The following is a 24,436-nucleotide window of genomic DNA, read 5'->3' as shown; positions in this document are numbered from 1 at the left end:
ACTTACATTTTTCATTCTGTTGGCATTACATATATAAAATTATGGAATTCGATCCATATCTTATTAAAAAAACTAGACAATAAGGAGAATAGTGATTACTCATAACTAAATAATATGCTTGAATCACATGTAAATAGCTTAATCACAAACAATTAAACATATACAAAATAAAAAAAAAAATTTGTATTTTTATAAAAAAAAACACTATACCAATATTCAGATAAATTTATAAACAATTTGAAATAAATTTAATAAATTAAAAAAACACACACAAAAATAGCATTCCAACATAGATGGTCAACATTCATTATGGTGTTTTGAATTTCTTGTTTATATATAGACATAACTTTAAAAATGGTCTCTGTGGTTTTCAAAAATATCAAGTTTAATCCCTAAGCTTAAAAAACCTCACAGATGGTCCATGTGGTTTCAAAACTTTTAACATTTAGTCCTTCCGGCTCACTCCGTCAGCATTTCACCATTAAGTGAGGGGTATTTTCGTCATTTCAATACTCATGGACCATTTATGAGGTTTTCTCTTATTATCTTAATTTTTTATTTTAAAAAAAAAAGAAAAAAATAAAAGAAATTTAATCTCTCTCTCTTACGAAGCACCACCCACTTATCTTCTCCAACCTGTTATTCTTCTTCACCGGAAGTTCCACCTTCCAAACACAACGCCCTTAAAACAACAACTCTCCTAGCAGAAGAAGAAGAAGGATGTGATATAGTTAGATCAATCTCTACAGCACTATTAGTTGATAGATTATCCAAATGAACAATAGTAGTAGCAATCGCTCTTTGTGAAGAACCAGAAGAAACATGGACAACAGGATTTAGATTTGGATTCGTATTCATCTTTGCATTCTGAGCAGTTGAAATTGAATATCACCGCCATTTGGAAGATAAGTGTTGTGTTCTTGATTACCTGGTAGAATCTGTGAAACATCTGTACTTCTTAAAAGTCGATCATTGATGTATGTTTCAAGGTCTTCAATCAATTTTTCTGCGTTGTTTAGGGCAGATGAAATGGAGGAAAGAGAAGCAGCACTTTCTGATATTAACCTTGAGAATGGGCGTTAATGGTGTCTTCGATTACCCCCTGCCGCTTCAGAAGAATGTAAGAATGATGGGTTTGTTTCAGAAGTAGGACCTCTTCCTACATTGTTGAGACCTTGAAGAAGAGGGTTTTCCCCAATTGAACAGATTCTAATTCTGATTCTTCTTAGTGCTTCTACTGGAATATGAGAGATTCCCCGAATTACCCTTTGCTTACGTATACTTTCTACTTTGCGTGCTCGAGATTTTGGAGGGATTTTCACCCCGGATTAGATGGATAGGTAAATGAAGAATAAAGAAAAGGAAGTAATAAAAGACGAAGCTCTAGCCATGTTTTTTACAGGAGAATTTACCAACACAACAAATGCAGATAGAGAAAAACGAAAGGGAAAACGGAGAGAAGAATTACACACACTAGAGTTACAGAAGCATATAGCTCATGTCAGAGAGAGAGAGAGAGGGAGAGAGAGATAGATAGATAGAGAGATAGAGAGATAGAGAGAGAGAGCGAGAGAGAGAGAGAAAGTAGGACCCATTTATATTAAATATTTATATTTTATTATTATTATTTTTTAAATAGAGAAAACATCATAAATGGTCCCTGTGTATTGAAATGACGAAAATACGTACCCCTCACTTAACGGTGAAATGCTGACGGAGTGAGACGGAATGACCAAATGTTAAAAGTTTTAAAACCATAGGGACCATCTATGAGGTTTTTTGAACTTAGGGATTAAACTTGATATTTTTGAAAACCACAGTGACCATTTTTGAAGTTTTGTCTTTTATATATATATATATATATATATATATATATATATATATATATATATATATATATATATATATATATATATATATATATATATATATATACACACACATTAATATCAATATAATGTTTTATATAAAAATGGGTTGGAGTTATTTTTTTTTTTTTTTTCACTTTTGATTTTGTAACAATTTAGTGAGTAAATTAATTTTAAGTTTTAAAAAGTTATCAAACTTTTGATTTTATGTTCATTTGATCATCTAACTTTTCATTTAGTCACATAACTTTTGATTTTATACTTATCTAGTCGCCTAACTTTTGATTTAATCACTTAACTTTTGTTTTTTTTATTTATTTAGTCACTAACTTTGAAGAATCGTGTTTATTTAGTCACTATATTATAGCAACCTAAATTTTTTAATTTTTTTCTTACGTAAAAATTACACATTCACATTCATAAATAATTCACATACAAATAATGTACACATATAGAAAAAAATACTAATTTAAAAACACATACATGCATCATACACATACAAATACATTTTATTTATAAAACCAAAGATGAAAAGGAACATGTGGTAATCTAATTTCGAAATTTTCTAGCAAAAATTTCACAAGGCCGGCAACAACTCCGACAACAAAACAACCTTAAATTAAAAGCTTAAAATCACTAAATAAACATCAAAACATAAGAAGAATCGAAAATATGGAAGAATTTTGACCTTAAATCCGTAAAAATTCCCGAATTGAAGTGTGTTCGTCTCCTCTTGGTGGCAGGTAATGGAAGTCTAGGTAGCCGGTAATTGAGGCAATGGAGGTTTGGACGACGATGATAACTTTTGTGTGTGCAATCGGCGGCGTTGGTGGTGTAAGAAAGGGAGAGCGGCGATGGAGAGAATGAGAGAAAGGGGCAGATAGAAAACGCAGGAAACAGCGAACTGGAGAAGTTGATTATCTGCGCAGACTTTTAGCGGCGACACGTCTAGAAGGAAAAGTCAGCATCTTTTTCACGCCGTTACAACCATTCGATTGAATACAGATCGAACGGACAGAGTTCATTTGACGCGGATCGCTACTCTTTGGGTATGAGCGGCGACGCAAGACATTAGCAGCGACATGTAAGGCGTCATTTACATGTCGTCGCTAATGCTTAGCGTCACCGCTAATACTCACATTTCTTGTAGCGATTCTTAAACCCCTCAAGCGCTGGACTGTCATTTATAGCTGGAAAGCTTTAACATGCCTATTTAATGATGAATACTTATGAGGAAAATATAGTAGACCAGCTACACGAAAACAAAGATTTCAAGGTGTACAATAGTTTTATTACACACAATAATTGACAAGGGAGTTAAGCTTTTGCACTCTTGTGTCTCATTCTATACGGAAACATCATATAAAACTAACAACAATAACAAACAGATAAAGCATAGACAAATATCCACTGAAAATGTATTTTGAATTCACTATCTTGGGCTCGGGTCATATGTACTGTCCAGATTAAGAGAACCGACTGCAGTTAATTGCCTTGGTTTCTTCTCCTGACGAGCTCTCTCCATCACCAAACAGTCACTTAACTCCATCACCACTTCGTTCATTGTTGGTCTTCTGCTGGGCGTATGGGCAACACATGCCATTGCAAGTTCCACTGCCTTCCATGCAGAATTGATGTCAAAATCCCCCATTAGCCTAGGGTCAACAATGTTTTTCATGTCCCCATACGCAAGCTTTAAATTGACCCATCGACTTATGTTTATGATGTCTTCGTCATGTTTCGTTATTGCTGGTTGTCCTGTAATTATCACCAGAAGCACAATCCCAAAGCTATAAACATCACTTTTCTCAGTCAACCTGTTTGACGTATAATACCTGAAAGCCATAATTGGTATTCCATGTTCACATTATTCATTATGTTTTAAATTCAAGTGTCTACGATTAAGAAAACTCACTCTGGGTCAAGGTAGCCAGGAGTGCCAGCAACTGCAGTTGAAATATGAGTACCATCTTCTGTTGGAAAAGCTTTGGACAAACCAAAGTCTGCTAGTTTTGCCCGGAAGTTTCCATTCAGTAAGATGTTTGTACACTTGATATCTCTATGAACTATCGGTGGTTTGCAACCATGATGCAGGTACTCCAGACCTAAAAATATAACCTTTATGGATTAGAACTCGTAGTTGTAGTAAAGTATGTAAGCAAGTAATATTGAAATACTTCTCTTAATTACGGACCATGTGCTGCATCACATCCTATTTCGAGTCTTTCTTTCCAATTCAAGGCACTTGAACTTGCTGCAAAGTGAGTTGAGATATTAATAGCAGTCTAATTACATGATTGTAATATTTTTCTTCAAAATGAATTTAGGAGTATATATAGACAAGATTTTGTATCACGTCGGAGTTGTAAAGTGTTTATCAAGAAAAATAGATATGCCTAAATAAACATAAAATATCAATGATGATAAGTACCAAATACATGCCGTTCCAAGTTGCCCATAGCCATGTACTCGTAAATGATTCCCTTATGGTTGCCTTCATTGCAGTACCCAACGAGTGAAGTTAAGTTTCTATGATGAACACTCAAGAGAAGGTAGGCCTGCAAATGAGAAGGATTTTTTAGCTTGCCACGTAATTTTTCTTAGACACAATTATTTATTTATTTATTTTTGCGTCTACTTGTTATTCACGAAATAGGGACTCACATTGTTCATTCTATTGGCATTACATATATAAAATTATTGAATTCGATCCATATATCTTATTAAAAAACTAGACAATAAGGAGAATAGTGATTACTCATAACTAAATATTATGCTTTAATCACATGTAAATAGCTTAATCACAAACAATTAAACATTTACAAAAAATAAAAAAAATAAAAAAAACAATTGTATTTTTATAAAAAAACACTATACCGATACTAATATTAATTTATAAACAATTTGAAATTTATAAATTTAATAAATTAAAAAAAAACCCATAAAAATAGCATTCCAACATAGATGGTCAACATTCGTTATGGTGTTTTCAATTTCTTAGTTATATATATATATATATATATATATATATATATATATATATATATATATATATATATATAAAAGTCAACATTAATATCAATATAATTTTTTATATAAAAACGGGATGAGTTATTTTTTGTCACTTAATTCTTGATTTTGTAATTATTTAATGAGTAAACAATTATAAGTTTTTAAAGGTCAAGAGACTTTTGATTCTGTGCTTATCTAGTCACCTGACTTTTGATTTATTCACTTAACTTTTGATTTTGTACTAATCTAGCCACCTAACTTTTGATTTACTTATTTAACTTTTAGTTTTGTATTAATTTAATCTGTAACTTTGAAAAATCATGTTCATTTAGTCACTATATTTTTAAAATAAATAATCAAACCAAAAGTTACTTTATTAAACGAGCACAAACCAAAAACACTCCATAACCTTTTAAAATTTAAAATAAATTAACTCATCAAATGAATAAAAAGCAAAAAAGTTAAGTGAACCCTATAAAAGTTGATATTTTGTTTTATTTCAGTTCTTTTTATGTGTTTTATTCAATTTTGAAGAACTCGGTATATCATATTTACATTAAAACAAATTCTTTATCTACCTATGAATAAATCAAACATATTAACAATTTCTTCACATTAGAATAAAATATATGATGAAAACTAATTTTATAATTTATTTTTTTATATATCAATATCAATGTTCCTTAATACAAAATATATATATAAAAACGATTGGAGATTGATTCTGGAAAGAATGTGGCTAAAAGTAGTCTTTTTCACTAGAATTTTGGGTTGGGTTAGTTACCTCAGCCTGGAATTCCTTGTCCCCTTGGAGCGAAGATTCCGAAAGCATCTTCACAGCAACTTCTGTATCACCTATATACCCGTGGTAAACTATTCCAAATCCTCCGTTCCCAATAACAACACTGAAGTTGTTGGTCATGTTCTCTATCTCTGAATATGTGTAATGCTGTTTTCTTATTTCCAGCCTTGTGCCTCTTTTCTTCGTATCTGCATCCAATTATTCGTCCAATTACTGATATTGCATGACTGAGGCTAGTCCTTACAAAATTATTGAATTGAAGAACAGTTATAGTCATACCACGTGCTCTTTGTTTTGCAATTATCCATATAGTCATGACTGCAGTCAATATCACGAAGAATGATGCAACAGCTGTTATAACTGGAACAGTGATTTTGTTACCTTTATTATCACCCGTACTCTCTTCATCAAAACTAATTAATTGCCAGGCATAAATGTTAGATAAGGAAGTAGTAGTGAATTGTAACATAATCATATTCACAATATTTAAAAATCAGTAGCAAACCTCAATGACAATAATCCCTTGTTTGACTTTTCTAGGAGTTCTACTGGAATCGGCCCAACGAAATTGTTTCCTTTTAAATTTCTATAACGAATAGTAAGTGTAGTCCATGTTACTATACATATGATGCGAATTCGATGGACAGATATATAACTTACAGTATCTTGAGGAAGGTGAGTCCAGAGAGGAAATTTGGCACAGTTCCTGTTAAGTTATTGTTTGACAAATCCCTAGAATAAGAATCGAGTTAAATTTTATATCGTATCTCTGTTTATCTGCATATTAAAGTTCACTTACAAGGTATGCATCATTGTGAGATTAGCTAAAATCGGATCTATTCCTCCGTTCAGTCCGCTGGTTGACAAGTTCCTGAATTCAGTTAATTTTATTGTGAATAACTGTTAGCAAGTAGAACCAGAATTAAGTTTAACTAATTAGGGAGCTCATGAAATATTATACATACAAGAATGTAATCCTAAGAGAGTTGGTATCATTGTAGCTGCATCCGAGGCCTTCCCAAACAAACTCCTGTGGAGCACATGGATCTCCTTGCCAGTGTCTTGTTATTCTGTAAGTTGACTTAATGCTCCATATTATAGTAGCTAATATCACGTAAAGACAAAGCAGAAAGTAGTTAAAGAACGTCTTTGTAGTATTAAATCCTACTTTCTTATAAATGAGATGACAGAGATAATATTGTAGGCTTAATTACCATCTCGATCATCTGTTTGGATTTGTGGGAGCCGCTTTAATACATAGAGTTCGAGAGCATTAATGATTGGAGGAAGGGTTGAATTTTTAGATTTGTTTAGGGTCAGAGTATATGTGGGTGCTATGCTCTCAGGTTCTTCGTTATTAATAGTGAGTGTGGTGTGATTTAGCGGAGAGAAAGTTCTCGGATATGAGCGGAATCCATTCATGTAAATATTGAATTCTCTCATCTGGTTTCTTTTCAGTATTTCAATTTCGGCAAAGTGCATGTAAACGAAAAACCTATCAGTTTTATTATGAGGATTCCAATTTATGTCTAATGACTCCTCTGGGTATCTTGGGATGATGGCTGTACTCATAACATCTGAAGGTGGATATATGGTACTCAGCCCTCCATAAATTGGTTCGAAAGTGTTTAAGGTAATAGTACTATTAGCCCAATTAATTGGACTCCATAGTCGATCATACTTGTCTTCTTTATACCTAAGTCAAGAGTCAAGAAAAGAAAATTTCAGTAATCGAGTGTTGGTAAGTTAACTATCGAAGTAATGAAAGCATTTAAAACTTAACCTGGCTGTTCTAAATGTGGTTCCAAAGTTTACGCGTTCGAAAAGATATAGTGATCCAAAATCAGTTTCTTCATACATATCTTTTGCCAATGGCCGTAGTTCGATCACAGATATGAAAGGTGTTCCGCGACCTGTATTTACAAGACAGACATGTATATAATCTGACGACAAGACATGTACGATCTCCATGTTTACTGGTCTAGATGACGAATTAACTTTAACCGTATCCAAGTAATCAGGTCCAACATAGACATCAAATTCTGGAAGTTGGCCCTTGAAGTCATAATTCCCATACATAAACCTTGCCCTTATCAGATACCTATTACCCTTTCCTTGGGTTGGTTTTAGGGTGTAGCAGTTTCTTGTGTTTTGTGGAAAACTTGTGAGGGTGGTAAGCTGTGTGCTAATGGAGAAGGAGTTGTATACGGGCAATATGTTATGGATCTCCCCAGTGTCTATGAAGTCTGCCTCTGAGACATACTTTATGCCGGTTTTATTATCGGTATATGCTGAGCCTATGGCAATCCCACAGTCTATACTTATGAAGCCTACAAATTGCAACGGGAAGGGAGGCTGATCAACTGATTCAAAACAGTATTTAGACAAAGTTTGGTTTAGTACCTGATTGATCATCTTGGGCGTGAACTGATACTAATGTAAGAACTAAACGAAGTAGAACAAGCAATGGAGAGAACCCTTGGAACATCTTGATTTCCTTACAAGGTCCTCACTACGAAGTCCTTATATATAGAGCCTCATCGTATACATTCTTAAAAAAACTCCGGTTATTCAAAATGGGGCTGTTTTTCAAAGGTTTTGTTTTTGGAAAAAATATGTTAGTTTGATAAAATATTGTAGACATAAGTTGGTCACCATGGTTTCTATTTTATTCGGAAATATATATATATATATATATATATATATATATATATATATATATATATATATATATATATATATATATATATATATATATATATATATATATATATATATATATATATATATATTGTTTCTAGTAACTATTGTGTGTCAAAATGCAGAGATCTTGACCACCGGATGAATAGAATCAACAATCATGATCTGAGAGTCTATGATATTATAATAGGGTAACATGTATCCTATAATCACACAAATTTCAGCAAAAGGGTATTTTGGTCAATTAACCTATTTTAAAAAAGGAAATTTTCAGATTTTAAGGGATCATTAATTCCCCTATTTTTAAAAAATCTGAATTTTTTAAATTAATTCTAATTCAAATTTGAATATTACTTTTAATAATAACCGATTTTATTCTGTCAGAATGACAAAAGGGTCAACAATAAACTAGTAAACATATTTGCGGTTTTATTCTTACATAATATTGTTTCATTCAATATACTTTTTATATTAAACATGCTTAAAGAATTATACAACATATTATCAAGAATAACATTTTCTAAAGAATACGGATTTTATTCTTTAAGAATCATTATTTACATTCATCAGTAAAAAAAAGACTATAAACAATTATTAAAATCATTCTAAAAAAATTATGACTAATAATGGTTTAACGACTACATTTATTATTAAAGATTAAAACTAAAAATGGTTAAAAAAAGAAAAAAAAAACATCAAAATCTAACAAAAACACTACTCTATTCCGAAAGAATATTATTGTTAAGAAACAATTTATAAATATTGACATAATACATTCTGTTAAAATACAAATATCGTTCTCCATGTTTTCTTCATTTTCCACATTAATGGCAACATCTTCAAAGCCTAAATTCACAAAGAAAACATAATCAACTTTCAAAATATTAAAAAAATTTAGTGCATTAAATAGAATAAAACAATTAATCCATATTGAATTCCAACAGAATTCGAATTCATGATTGAAAATTAAAATCAAAAAGCAATTGGATGAAAAGTTCATAGATGAGGGTTCATTTTAATTAATAAAGTTTGCAAAGTAAGTGAGTTACACAGGAGGGTATACCTCCTGTGTTCGGTTTCTAAGAGAATAAAAACTATAAAAAATATTCATATTCCATTCCAACATAAATGGAATTCGTCATTCCATTCCGATAGAATTGAAATTCAAGATTCAATTAGCGTATGCATTCTATTGGAAAAATATCAAAGTGAAAAATGCATAATTCAGTAGAACAATGGAGATGATATGTAGAATCGATAAACATTCGATGTAACACTCGTGTTTCTATCTTAGACATTTATATTGAGGTGATAGTCTAGGTTAATCCTTGTAACTCATTTTGAAGATATGAAAAGGATTTATGTGAATATTATATGAATTATGTGTTTTATGCTTAATTATTAGGGTTTAATTAATTAAGAATAAAAATAAGCGTCAAAATTAAAGTGTGAGACAAGCCCGATATCATTACATAAAGTTGTAGTGGTCGAAACAAGGATTTCGGGGATATAAAGAATACCAAAATCCGAGTTATAACGAAGAAGTTATGACCTGTCGAAGTTTCGCGACAAAACCGGCATGGTGCTGAATGTCGTAAAAAGTGAGTTTTTGATAATCTACTTTTTAGCCTTAGTGATCTAAACGTAATCCATAGTATTCGTTAAACCGAGAAGTTCGATAAAAAGAACGCCCAAATCTGACTTCGTATGAGGAAGTTATGATTTTTCGAAGTTTCAGCTTAGCAGTAGACAGCTAAAAACTCGTATTTTAGATCGAGCGATTTTTAGCCGACACAACCTAAACGAGAATTGAAGGTCTCGTCATTAGGAGCATAACGGTAAAAAGTCTGACGAAAACGGACGTCGGATGAAGAAGTTATGAATTTTTAACGGATTTCTTGTCCCAGTCTGTTAAAAATAACAATATCAAATTTAAAGTCAAAATTAGCCGACGAAGTCTAAACGGAAGTTGTAGAGCATAATTTTAGCTACGCGTGCATATAAAGAACGTTAAAAACGGAGTTCGTATGCGAAAGTTATGGATTTTAGAACTTTTGGCGCGAAAAACGAGAAAAATCCCCAAAACCGAGGAATTTCGCACACGTGGACTTCGGCTACATCACCCTCGCTTCGCATCCGATGCGTGTCCAGAAATTGCTGAGTCACCGAAGCCACCTGGCGAGGCGTGTCATGATCTTCTCGAGTCCGAGGTTCGGTCCAGTAGAAATGCGACGCGTGCCTTTTTCCCTCGTGCGTCCGAACCCTCGCAGGTGCCACGAACCCCCTCATCGGATCCGAACTTCGGTCCAATCACCAGCTGCCAGCGAGGCCTTCGCATGCGCAGCCCACGTGCGACCCACCCCCCTGCGAGCTTCGGATCTGCTGCCGCGTGTCTTCTTCCTGACCATCCGATCAGAAGCCTCGGCCCTATAAATAGAAGGGTGCGAGACCTCCCGGGTAACTTTGAAAAATTGTCAATTTTAACCCCTAAACCTATATTTCTTTCATCTTAACATCCCACAAAGCCCCGGTATTGATTGTAAACACCGGAATACGCTACGAAGTGCCCGAGAAGCCTGGAAAATTTATCTTTTCGGTTTCGAAGCCCGACTTTTACAAAGCCCGGTTTCTCAATAATACTCCCGGTTTTATTAGAAACGATCGTTTTAGGAAACGAATTGCTGCCCGATTATCATCAAATCATGTGAGTGTATAGTCACTTTCATTTTACACATAGATATGAAGTATTTACCTTATAATACGTGCTATGTGAATATATTACTTGTTTATTTGAGGTGACTGTTGTGTTGATGTTTTATACAAGTTTTAAACTGTATAAGTATTTTTATCTACAAATATGTTGGGTAGAACATGGGTAGATAGTGATGTGTGATAAAATAAAATTGATGAGAGGCCTCGATGTGTTTTGAGATACAATCATCTAGCAGAGTTTGGATGACGACCACAGACTTTCTAGACAGTCCAGTGGGAAACATTAGCAGGTCTGCAACCTGTAGGTGTTAATGAACTGAGAGTGTTCATTCGCTGTACTTCATCCCCCTCATGGTTGCGTTTAGTACATGTATGGCTGAGGAAACCCCTTAGCAGTAGTGTCCATCCCATTGATATTCTTTAGGCTAGGTCCCTTGTGAAAAGTGTTTAGGGACGTAAAGTGAGGATAATAGGAATGGGTAATCAAGGTTATTGTTGATTGGTGAACTTAATAAGTTTATTATTATTGTGGGTTGAAAAACCTATATGCTCACCAGGCTCCCAAGCCTGACCCACTCAACTTTTTATGTTACAGGTAGTGGACCCCGAGCATAGTCGGAGGACGACGAGAGATTTTTGGATTATAGGTCAGTAGTTGTAAATAAATGTTGAAAGGCTTATAATGTCTTGTTTATGCTTTTGATCTGTATCGGAACATGATATCCCGAGGTTTTGATATATATATATATATATATATATATATATATATATATATATATATATATATATATATATATATATATATATATATATGGAAAGTATATACCTTCTTAATGAAGGGTTTTGATAAACTTTTATCATATGTTGTTTGTGGACCAATTCCGCAACATCTTTTGAAAAGATTTCTCTGATTTTATTTTAAAAAGCATAAATTAAATCGGTCTTTTCTTGCCAAGAAATTAGGGGATGTCACATTCGATAAAAATTCAATAACTAACCATGAATACAATTTGAGGCCATGACATGTTGAGCGATCAATGTGGTAATATTTCTCTTTGGCGTTTCATCAAACACTTTTAGGGCAACCGTTAATTTGGTCCTAATAAAACCATCTAATTGCACTAAAATCGAAGTACACTTATCAAATCTCAGATAATAGAATATTGTAAACAATAAAGAAAATAAGATACCTGATTGAGTTTTAAATTAACTTTTATTGTGTTTCAACATGTGTTTCCTTTTGATTGACAATCAATGAATCACCAACGAAGCAACATCCAGTTTCCTTATTTCTTCTTCTAAGTATCATGCTCCAGTCAAGAACACGGTGTTGTTCTTGACAAATCAATCAGGAAAATGGGGCATCAAACCTTCATTGCTTATCCTTCATTTTCCCTGTCAAAACACCAAAGCTCAAACACCCAATCCAAACACCCATGGATTTCTTTCAAAACTCAAACCCATATCCCCTTCATTATATCGATTTTCTAGGAAAACCCAAACACCCCAATGATTTCTATTAAACACCAAATAAAAAAGTGAATTTTTTACCTGATTGATGATCGACGACCAGTAAACCAGCCAAACACCCCTTGATCGACGAATGATAACACCTCATGCGGCCAGTTAAAGATCGGAGACCCTTCCCTTACTTCCCGTCGATCCTCGCTGCCAAACCACCCTCATCGGAGATCTTGTTTGTCACCACCCACGTTAATGGCTGCACACCCTTCCTCCCTCGTTCTTTTTGTAAATCAACAGCTACCAAACACCCATACAATCATCGACCACCACCAAGTTCTCTCATCCCCCACTCGTTTTCCTGTCGAGTTTAAGGGGAAAGATGTTCTGGAAGATGAAGGTTGATGAAAATGGTTTAGATCAATGACATCAGACGAAAATGGTGCAGGAAACAAAGGTGAAGGACTAGGTCAAATATATTTACTTTATTTCCATAATTGTAGGATTTCAATTAAATGATTTCCTTAATTAAAAGTACAAAAGGTCCAAAAATACCCTTTAACGATTTATTTAATTATTTATTATTTCTTGAATTCTCATTGGTGCATTTAGGCACACAATATTTGTTGGAAACATTTAAACCCCTCTCTCTCTCTCTCTCTCTCTCTCTATATATATATATATATATATATATATATATATATATATATATATATATATATATATATATATATATATATATATATATAAGTTCAATTAAGAAAATAAAAATGTTGAGAATGGCAATCATTCTCAGTCAATCATTTATTTTTGCTGCAAAAGTTTTCAACGTACCGGCGGAAATGAGAAAGTAATACATATGTTTTTTCCAACAAAACATTTGCTTAAACTATGTTAATCATTACCTTAATATATATAAAAACATAGTTTTTTTCGTTTTTTTAATTTTTAAAGAGTTATTTTTATGGAAAAATGATTTTAAATACACGAAATTTCATAGTTTTAAGATAAAATAAAAAAAAAGTTTATAGTTTCAACTTTTATTATTTATAAGTGAATAAAAATATATCAGATTTTTACTATAGTACATTCGTTATTCACTTATCAATAAAAAATATGATTATCTTTATTAGAGTTTAAATATCATTCATATATAAATGTAACATATATAAACTCTACCGTTTACATAAACTCTAGTCACATGTTATAATCGCATAAGAATAAAACGTGTATTAGTCTTCCTCACAAGTTATATTCATATATGAAAAACACATTTATTATAATTTTGTTACAGTTCATTTTGTTATTCATATATGAATAAGTACTTCAAAATTTTAAAACAAGTGTCTTTTATAACATATGACGACTATTAATACACATTTTATTCATATATAAATATAACGTGTGATGAAAGATGATGTAAAAAAATTATTTTAGATTAAAAAGTTTTATTACGTGTTATATTTATATATGAATGATACTTAAAATGTAAAAAAAGCTAAACATACATTTTATTCATAAATGAATAACGAATGTCATTTAATAAATATCTGGTCGATTTTTATTTACTTATAAATAACGAAACCGGAAACTCTAAAAAAAAATTATTTTATCTTAAATGTCTATTTATAGAGAATCAAAATTATGAATTTTGATATATTTCAAATAATATTTTGATAAAAATGGCTTTCTGAAAATCAAAAAAACATAAAAAAATGTTTTTGTGTATATTAAGGTAATGATTAGCATAGTTTAAAGAAACATGCTTGGTTGGAAAATACGTATGTATCTATTATCCATTTCTGTCGGTACACCTAAGTGTTTTGCGACAAAACAAATGTGTGGTTGAGAATTATTCCCCCATTCTCAATCATTTTTTCTCAATTGAACCCTCCTCTATATATATATATATATATATATATATATATATATATATATATATATATATATATATATATATATATATATATATATATATATATATATCATAACTCATTCAAGCATTTCACCATTTAATCAACCTACTAAATTCGAATTGAAAACTACTAGAATAAAAGATAAAAGAAGAACATGTCATAACTCATTCAAGCATTTCACAAAATCAGTGTGTATAGTTTTTTCAATTGAAAGACAAAACGCTTGAGTTATATTCGTTAAAAAATATTGGTTTTTTATTTTCTTTATAAACTTCGATAATTATTTGCAATAAAAATACATATAATTGATCTTTTTCATTCCATAAATGAAATAAATTCAATGATATTCTATTAAAATAAAACTAAGAGAAAATGAAATTGGATTTATTTTGTTTAAAACTACGTCGTCTAAAAGGTTCTATGGAAAACAGAAAACCCTAAAAATCATAAAAATGCATAAAAAATTACTTAGAGATCTCAAAACTTTTTTTTTTAATTTTTTTATGAAAAAATCACAGGTTTTTAAATAAATTCGTTGGTTTTGTTTTTGAAAGTTGATTTTTTATTTTATTTTTTCAGTGAATTTATTAAAAAACCTGCGATTTTTTTATAAAAAAAATTAAAAAAAAGTTTTGCAATCTCTAAGTATTTTTTTATGCATTTTTTTTAGGGTTTTTTGTTTTCCATAGAACCTAAACCTATATATATATATATATATATATATATATATATATATAGGAAAAGTGAATATGTGGCTCTTATGTACCTAAGCTTAAGTATAGAACCTTTTAGACGACGTAGTTTTAAACAAAATCAATCCAATTTCATTTTCTTTTAGTTTTATTTTAATACAATATCATTCAATTATACATAATGCTTTGAGGGTGGTGCCAACGATTTGGCCAAATCAGCGATTATTGGAGAGAGAGCTCAACTTCTCAGTCCTCCAGTTGATGGTTGACTTCATAATAATCATAAAAATAGCTCAATCCTATGGTCAATTACAACTAGACAAGATCAAATCCAGCCATTGGTTGTGGGTTTTATTGTAAACTCATTTCATAAAAAAGATTTTGAAGAAGCTACATGACCATTACAACATGCATTTGGTATGTTACCCTAATATAACTAGGTACAGATATTTTCACCTATTGTAATAACTGTAAACACAAACCAATATTGGTATTTCCATCTCAAAGCCATCACAAGATATCCCTATATCGATGATCAAATTTGGTTTTTCAATGTTTCGTGTCATCTTAAAAAAACCAATGACTAGGATTTTGCATTCCAAGTGTTCGACATATTGCCACAACCATTTTACTTCTTCAACATGAAGCATCTTCAGTCCTTTAACAAATTTTCAAGCTACAGAGGAAGATAGAACTAGAAGTTCCCCTCATAATTAACTCATTTATCAAGGTATAGTAACTGCTCAACTTGAAGATGAAGATGCAAATCAACTTTCAATCATTTGCACGAATTATCAACTTTTACCTACTTTCCTGAATAAGAGTTTCTACTCAAATAAAAGTGGCGATAATAGTATGGTGATAATCATTTAAATATCAGAATTACCAACTTCAAAAATCGTCGTTCATCTGTAAGGATGAAACAAAAGTAAAAAAAAAATGAGAAAGAGAAATCCATGTCGCTCAAAAGACAAAACTATGCACTGATTACATAAAATGTAGGTCATGGTACAATAACTTCAAGATCACTCACACTAAGGTGGTTTTAAATGGTCTTGCATCTGCCCCTGTTTTCAAGTAGTCAAATGTTTTCTGATTATGCTTGTTCTGAAGCTATTTGCTCAACTATGATACTCTAAAAAGGACAGAAAATGGGAGAGAATAATTCTTTCTTTATCTAATTGATTGTTAACTAGTATGCAATCAAGCATAACAAATGTTGTTGCTTATTCTATTGTTCTAAAAATTGAAAGTAACAAATGTGGGTTGTAATAAGAATAGGAAATAGAAGACAGGTGATAGCCCTATCAGTAGATAAATGTACATCACTAGCTAGCTTTTTGTATTGATCCTTTTAAAAACATCATCTCTCCTGGACCTGATATGCAAGAGTTCCATCCTTGGAATCGATTACATTCCTTATACAACGCAACTTGACATACATTCCCTTATGCGTAACTTTCTTGTTGACTAATTGTTAACATGTATGAAAACTATTCTTATGATTATTTGTTCAATCTTGTTAGGCATCAAGTGATCAAACAAACATCCATGTGCTCCTTCTATTTATGATGAACCTGACTCTTTCTATCTACATAACAATACTAACATTATCATCATCACTTATCGGTGTGCTTGGCCAACTATGTTCCTACTGGTTTTATTGGGTTGGCTAAATTTTTTCGTACCTGGTATGTTTCCTTTGTGTTAAGAAGTTAGCATATAAGAAGGTAACTAAAATGTTTTGATTCATATTATGTAGGATTGTCAAAATACAAGAAGGTGGTCTCACTTGAAAATAAGGTCCCTTGAAAATATAACTGTGACAACTCGTAATTTCTAAATTGTAAAAGTCAAACTTGGTCATCAAAAGTCAAACTTATTTCTTTTATTATCCTAATATTGTTAGGGTAATGAATTCTTATGTGTTCAAACCTAGTCTTCTAAGGTGTTGTGTGTTAAATGAGGAAAACCATTTGGATCGAGGACCGCAAACTCGGCTAAGACCACAAACGAGCCTTGGGACGGTGAACAACCTTCGAACCGTGATCAGGCTCCAGACCGTGAACCCTCGGTTTGCGGCCGTGAACTCATCTCTTATATATATATATATATATATATATATATATATATATATATATATATATATATATATAAAGTGTGCACTGATGTCACCTCACTTCTACTTTTCTGGCCATGAACACCTCCCTTCTCTCTCAAATATCTTCAACCGAAAACATCCCTTTGCTCTCAAATATCATCCTCCTCCTCTTCTTCTTCAAGAGCACTTGTTTAGGACCTTCAATGAATCATCATTCATCAAGAAGTTTGGGTCGTGTACTCAAGAACACCAAGTGTTCTTGGGTCGTGAACTCGTTACAACCACTTGATTTCGATTCTAATACCTCTTTGGTAAGCAATTCTTTCATCCTAGGTTGCTGATTAAATGCCATTATGTTGCATAAATTACCATTTAGGACTTTTTTTGTCCCGGGAACTAGCTTGTGGGGTCAATCAACCTATATCGAATCACTCCTAAAAATGTGAGTTCATACCCCTACAATTTACAATTTTAAATGCTTTTAAATGCTTTTAGGAGGAGAATATAAGTAGAACACAATATAATTGTGTTAAACATTTAGATAGGGAGACATTCAGACAATAGGATTTCTCATACTCAAAAACTTGTTAAAAACACTTTCAAAGCTCTTTTAAACAATTTTAAACTTCTTTTATATCAAAATCATATTCGTGTACATATTTACGTATAAGTATGCTTTAACGGACTTAGGACTATTGTTAAATAACCTAACTCCTGTTCCTTCTTTGGTTGTGGGCTTAAGGTAGGATCACTAGTCCGATTGTTGGTTAAATCATTGTTATACTTATTAAATACTTACATGAATATTAAACCCATTTTTAAGGAACATACTTAACTCAGTTGCTTATGTTGAATAATTGAGTCTTTTCTCCAAATCAGTAACAGTTTAAACAAACATACTAGTAAGCTATAATAGGCATAGTTTAGAGGATCACTACATACTATTTCTAGAACACAGAAACATACATGAGTCAGTATATACATACTATAACAAGAATAGAAAGGAACATACATACTATAACAAGAACATAACAACTAAAATATGAGATACTATTTCATGGCATAGAAATATACTTGTTGTGTCACGTTTTGCAACCAGAGTCTACTGGAGGGAGAGCGTGAGTTTGTGTATAGATCTATACATGATTGACCATCCTACACCTTGTTGCTAGCTACAGTGGTACCTGCAGGTCTACGGGTGACAAATGTCATACCATTTTCGACGTCTGAAGAACGCCGTGTTTTATACTAGTCAATCAAGCATGGTTATAACCTAATCGCAATTTTACCTTAATTAACAATTTGGTTTTAATGTAGTTAGTGCTTCAGTAGAGTATTTTATACAACACTACTGTACACCTTCATTTTCCATTACATTCATAAGTGATATTCTCACATAAGAAATGCATACTATTTTTCGAGTAAATATAGTTTTACAAATATGGAAAACATACATTTATACTATTTTAAGTACAAACATACATTCTACACCATTTTCAAATGGAACAGAATATACATACAGTTGAGTCTTGGTAGAAGACTACTTTCATTTTGGTAGAAAATATAGGATTTTCTAGGAAGTATTCAAACATTTTCATCAAACCATTAAAAACATTTTTGTGAAACAAAGGAAAACTTTTAACACTAAATTTACTTATGAACTCACCAACTTAAATGTTGATACTCTCTTTCAAAATAACTTGTATTCTCAGGTCACCAGTATAAAAGTACACTTGACCAGGTTTTGAGAAAACGGAGCATGTTCAAGACTCGTCTTTCATTTTGATATATATACATTTTTGGTGTCATACAACTATTCACTGAACACTTGTATAAACTATATTATTAATTCAATGGATGTTGTTGCTTGTTTTACTATTGTGCATTGTTATGATAATGTACATGACGTCCTCTGCCTCCGAACGTTTCCACCGTTCTGGTTTGGGGGTGTGACAACAACCCAATAAACAATAAAAGGATTTTTGAGTTTTGAATATTTTTTTAAACGTGTAACTAGGAATAATTAATTCTTCTAAAAACACAAGATATGTCTTATTTAAACTTGTTATATAGAATTATTTTTAAAAGTAGACATAAGTCTAAAATAATTGAACAATATGGTAATTTCAAGATAGATTTTAGGTGGTTATAAAGTAGATTGTTAGTTTTTTTTATGTGAAATACGAAGATAAAAATGTGTTATTATTTTTTATAATTTTAATCACGTGTGATTTATATGTATAAGACTTGTTTTCACGTTCTCGATTAAATAATTATTCTCGTGTATTTAATCACGTGTGATTATATGTATTTAATCACATTTGATTTATTTGATTAAATATATATAATCACATGTTATTAAACCCACCACATACAACCACCATCGCATACCCTCGATCGCTACCAGCACCCACCACAACCACTACCCACTACCCACCACTCACCACCACCCACCACCCAAGATTTGATTTTTCATCCGATTAATTAATTTTTATTGTGTTTTACATCATACGTGATTAAATACATGAGAAAAAATATTGTGAATAAAATCGGTGGTGGGTAGTGCTGGGTACTAATAAGTGGTGGCTACTAGGTGGTAGGTGGAAGTGGTGGTGATGGTTGACGGTGGAGGGTGTTGGGTGGTGGTGGTAGGTATTAGGTTGTTGATTCAATAGTTGTTCTTTAGCAACTTTAATCATATGTCATTAAATACATTGAATCACATGTGATTATATGTATCTAAACACATGATTTATATGGATAAAATCAAATTGTGTCTATATAAAATCATATGTTGTTAGATACATATAATCACATGTGATTATACACATGAGAACAGGTATTAAATTAAGAACACGAAAACAAATATTTCCAATATAAATCATACGTGATTAAATACATATAATCACTTGTGATTAAATACATGAGACATACTATTGAACTAAAAATTGGAAAATGAATATTATCCACATAAATTATATGTCATTATATGTATCTAATCACATATCATTATTTAGGCAAGTTTTATTTTTTCTTTTTCAATTCAATAATTTTTGTCTTGTATTTAATTGCATGTGGTTATATGTATTTAATCACATATGATTTATATTGACAAAAATGATTTTTTTTCAATATAAATCATATGTGATGAAATACATATATAATCACATGTAATTATATACACAAGAACAACTATTTAATGAAGAACGTTAAAAAAATTATTTTCCACATAAAATCATATGTGATTAAATACATATAATCATATGTAATTAAATACATGAGAACCAAATATTGAATCGAAACCGCAAAAAGAATATTGTCCACATAAATCGTATGTGATTAAATATATATAATCACATGTGATTAAACCCACCACCTACTACCATTACCGTCTATCCTCCACCGCAACCCACCACTACCATCCACCACCACCACTACCACTCACCACCCACCACTATCCACTACCCACAACTCACCACCACCCACCACCTATGATTTGTTTTTGAATTCTTAATTAATTAAATTTTATCATGTTTTAAATCATACATGATTAAGTACACGAGAACAAATATTGAATCAAAGGTGAATAAAATGGGTGGTGGGTAGTGATAGGTGGTGGGTGTTGGGTGGTAGGTGGCGACGATGGTGGTGGTGATGTGTGACGATTGTGGGTGTAACGACCAACAAATCAAGGGTACAGATTTCATTTTTAATATAGCTAAAACATTGATACCATTTATTTCAAACATTTCAAGTCATCATTAAGTAAAACATTTATCAGAGTTTATCTCAAAATCATTGATTGCGGAAATCATAGGTGTGTGCACTGCAATCGATCCGAGCCCTTCTTTTCCAAATTGATGATACCTGAAACCAAAACTGTAAACCGTAAGCACAAAGCTTAGTGAGTTCCCTAGAGCATACCCGACCCAATCCACATAACCACATAATCCATATCAGCGATAACAATTACATAATCCATAACAATCGCATAAGCATGCATATACACATGTGAAGGTTCCATTGAAACCCTCCAAAGTCTTATTCACATACTTACATAAATCATATCAACTACACAATCCATGCATATAAACTTACGAAGGTGTCATGGAAACCCTCCATGGTTTTACACCGATACCATGGGAACCCCCCACATGGTCTTAGATCACTTCCATAGGAATCCCATATGCTCTTAGCCTGGAATTTCATGTGAACCCCCCACATGATCTTGTATCCTAATGCATCGGGAACCCCCCCCCCCCAAGGTCTTCCGTGCAAGCAACACAGAGTCAACTAGAACACCGCATATCACAGGAATATCTAGTATACCACATAACACATTATATCTAGCCTACCACATAACACATATAACTAATTGCCATAGGAACCCCCACATGGTCTTAGTCTACTGCATTGGGAACCCCCCCCCCCCCCCCCCCGAGGTCTTCCACATAATTAGCTAGCATATCACATATCATAAAATGGGCCTACATTGGTGCCTTAGACCCATTGGTATGGTGAAGAGACTTACCTAACACTGCTGAAGTCCCACGGATAAAACTGTAGCTGCTGGTTGACAGGTTCCCGAACTGTCAATCAACAAAATGACACCCAATTAATAATTGGTTTCCAATACATAACCATAAGTCTACAATTGGGGTAAATGGACCATTTTACCACTAACCTAGCTTGGTCCAAAACCAAGGCCCAAACTCACACTCTGAAGGCCCAAAAGCACAATAATCAACCAAGGCACACTTATGGCCCATCTATGGCCCAATTTTCCAAATTAGGCCCAAACCTCTACATGGACCTATTTTAAGGTCCAACCAATTATTCTAGTCCAAAAAATTGGCATTCTGATGGCCCAATGGCTTATAATCCTCAAGGCTCAGTTATGGCTCACTTATGGCCCAATTTTCCAAATTGGACCCAAGCCTCTATAATGGGTATTATCCTGAAGCCCAATAATTTCCCTTGGTCCATAAATATTTTCTCAATTGGCCCACAAATGGCCACAGCAGCTTAGTCCAATAAATGGCCCAACAAGCATCCAATCCCCATTAGGGTTTTTCACATAAAATGACGATTAGGGTTAAGTGTTCCTTCTTAACCCATTAGGGACTTAATCCATTAAGTCCAAACATACAATGAAATCGGGCTTAAGTCATGTCTTCACTCCAATGGTTCAAAATGCGGGTCCCGATAAGTCCAAACCAATAATACCAAAATTAGGGTTTTCTAAACATTAATTAGGGTTTCCAACCCATTACAATCCAATTAGGCCCCAAACTAAGTCATTGGGCCCATTAGGGTTTCATTAGGACAATTAGGGTTTTCTTAAGTCGGACACCACCCACTACCACCTCGGGTAGTCGTGGTTAACGGCGCCACACGACGGAGGCCACCACCTCATGGTGGTAGTTACGGGTTTTCTTTTCATTATTTCACATCAATTACAATATTACAAAGCAAAACCAGAATAACACACACACTAACACAAACACGCACACAACTACCCTAGTGGTGGCCGGTTGTGGTGGTGGATTTTTCCTAAGGATTTCGGCTAAACAAAGCACCCAAAAACCTCTCCATGGAAATCAATGCATACAACAAGTTTTACCCAGAACAGTAACACAGCCACCCACCTGGTGGCGTACGGTGGCGGCAATGGCGCTAGATGGCGGCATCAGAACAGCCGCTAAAGCGGCGACGACGACAATGTACCAACGACAACAGTGGTGGCTACAGAGGAAAGCATCGACGGCTGTTCAACGGCACAAAAAGATACGGTCTCCGGCGATGGTGGCGACTGGAGCCACTAACGGTGGTACCAGGGTAGCACCCTAGCATCACGGTTCTCCGACGACCCACGTGAAAAACTTGTTGTTCACGACATCACTAGCGGTATGGTGGCGTTCCGATGGCAAAACTGGAGGCGACATGGTGGTTATTCGTCTTCATCGGAGGTGGTCGCGCCTCCACTGGAAAAATGACCATAGTGGCCACGGTCCTTGGTTAACCCGATCTTCAAGACGCTAGTCTTCAGTAATCTTGGTTTCATCGGCATCCTTTTGGTCTCCGGCTTCAACGACGGTGGTGGTGCGGCGCCGACAATCACGAGTGTGAAGGTGGAGGCTAGGAAACACACTAGGGTTAGGGTTATACGGAGGGTTTATATACCTGACACTCAATGGAACATATTTCCATAATGGCAGAACTGGTCCCTCCCCATGAACATCTTTGCAATCGAGGCCCAAAATTTACTCTTTATACCCCTACTCCCATAATTATTTTCATTTTAAGTCCAAAAGTTACCAATTACACCCTTCCTTCTAAAATCCTTACGAAATAAGTCCCGGAATTACCCTTTTAACCGCCAAATAATCCAATTTATAACATTCGACTCCTAAAACCAACACCCCACTAAATATTATTAATTTTAGGGCAACTATAAAATAATATAAACTATAAATTTACATCTTGGGGTTCCGGGTTTATTATTTAATTATTCTATTTCAAACAGGATGTTAGAGAGGGTGATGGTGGTAGGTATTGGGCTTAATCGCTTGTGACTATATGTATTTAATCATAAGTGATTTGGAAAAGAATGTTGTTTATATAAATCATATGTGATTAGTTACATATAATCATATGTGATTGTATGTACTTAATCACATGTGATTTATGTGATTAAATACATATAGATAAAGTACATATAATTATACATGATTTAAGTCATTATATGTATTTAATCACATACAATGTTAGCGGTTGTAGGTAGTGAAATATTGAATTAAGTTCAAGAAACTAACCATTGAATCAAAAATGCAAAAATAAATACTATCCACATATAATTTATGTGGAAAATAATCATATTACAATTTTTAATTCAATAATCGTTCTCATGTAAGTAGATACATATAATCACATATTTATATATGTGATTATCTGTATCTAATCATATATTACTTATGTGAACAATAATCATATGTGATTAGATTCATATATAATCACATGTGATGATATGTATCTAATCACATTATGAATCTTGTAGATATAAATTATATATTAATAGATACATATAATCACATGTGATTATATGTATCAAATCTCATATCATTTTTATGTGGACAATATTCATTTTTGTGTTCTCAATTCAATAATTGTTT

At 32.9% G+C, this 24,436-nt stretch overlaps 1 protein-coding gene across 1 annotated transcript; it reads right to left on the bottom strand.

Annotated features, from left to right (window-relative positions):
- Positions 1-3,095: 3,095 nt before the first annotated feature.
- On the bottom strand, positions 3,096-23,209 carry LOC145098997 (putative LRR receptor-like serine/threonine-protein kinase At1g05700). The gene is made up of 15 exons (XM_079036587.1): positions 23,121-23,209; positions 22,888-23,009; positions 9,157-9,228; positions 7,466-8,045; positions 6,897-7,378; positions 6,648-6,786; positions 6,482-6,553; positions 6,343-6,414; positions 6,188-6,268; positions 5,962-6,095; positions 5,665-5,870; positions 4,300-4,426; positions 4,063-4,122; positions 3,784-3,973; positions 3,096-3,703 (listed from the first exon to the last, which is right to left on the bottom strand). Exons 1-15 carry the CDS (start codon positions 23,207-23,209, stop codon positions 3,301-3,303), a joined length of 2,829 nt encoding a protein of 942 aa, XP_078892713.1. The 3' UTR covers positions 3,096-3,300.
- Between the last annotated feature and the right edge of the window lie 1,227 nt (positions 23,210-24,436).

This window comes from Lactuca serriola, chromosome 4, assembly GCF_051521515.1.
Source record: "Lactuca serriola cultivar US96UC23 chromosome 4, Lser_US96UC23_V15, whole genome shotgun sequence".
In the NCBI taxonomy this organism is placed as follows: domain Eukaryota; kingdom Viridiplantae; phylum Streptophyta; class Magnoliopsida; order Asterales; family Asteraceae; genus Lactuca; species Lactuca serriola.
The sequence above is the reverse complement of the archived record's forward strand: the minus strand, read 5'-3'. Positions and strand labels throughout refer to the sequence as shown.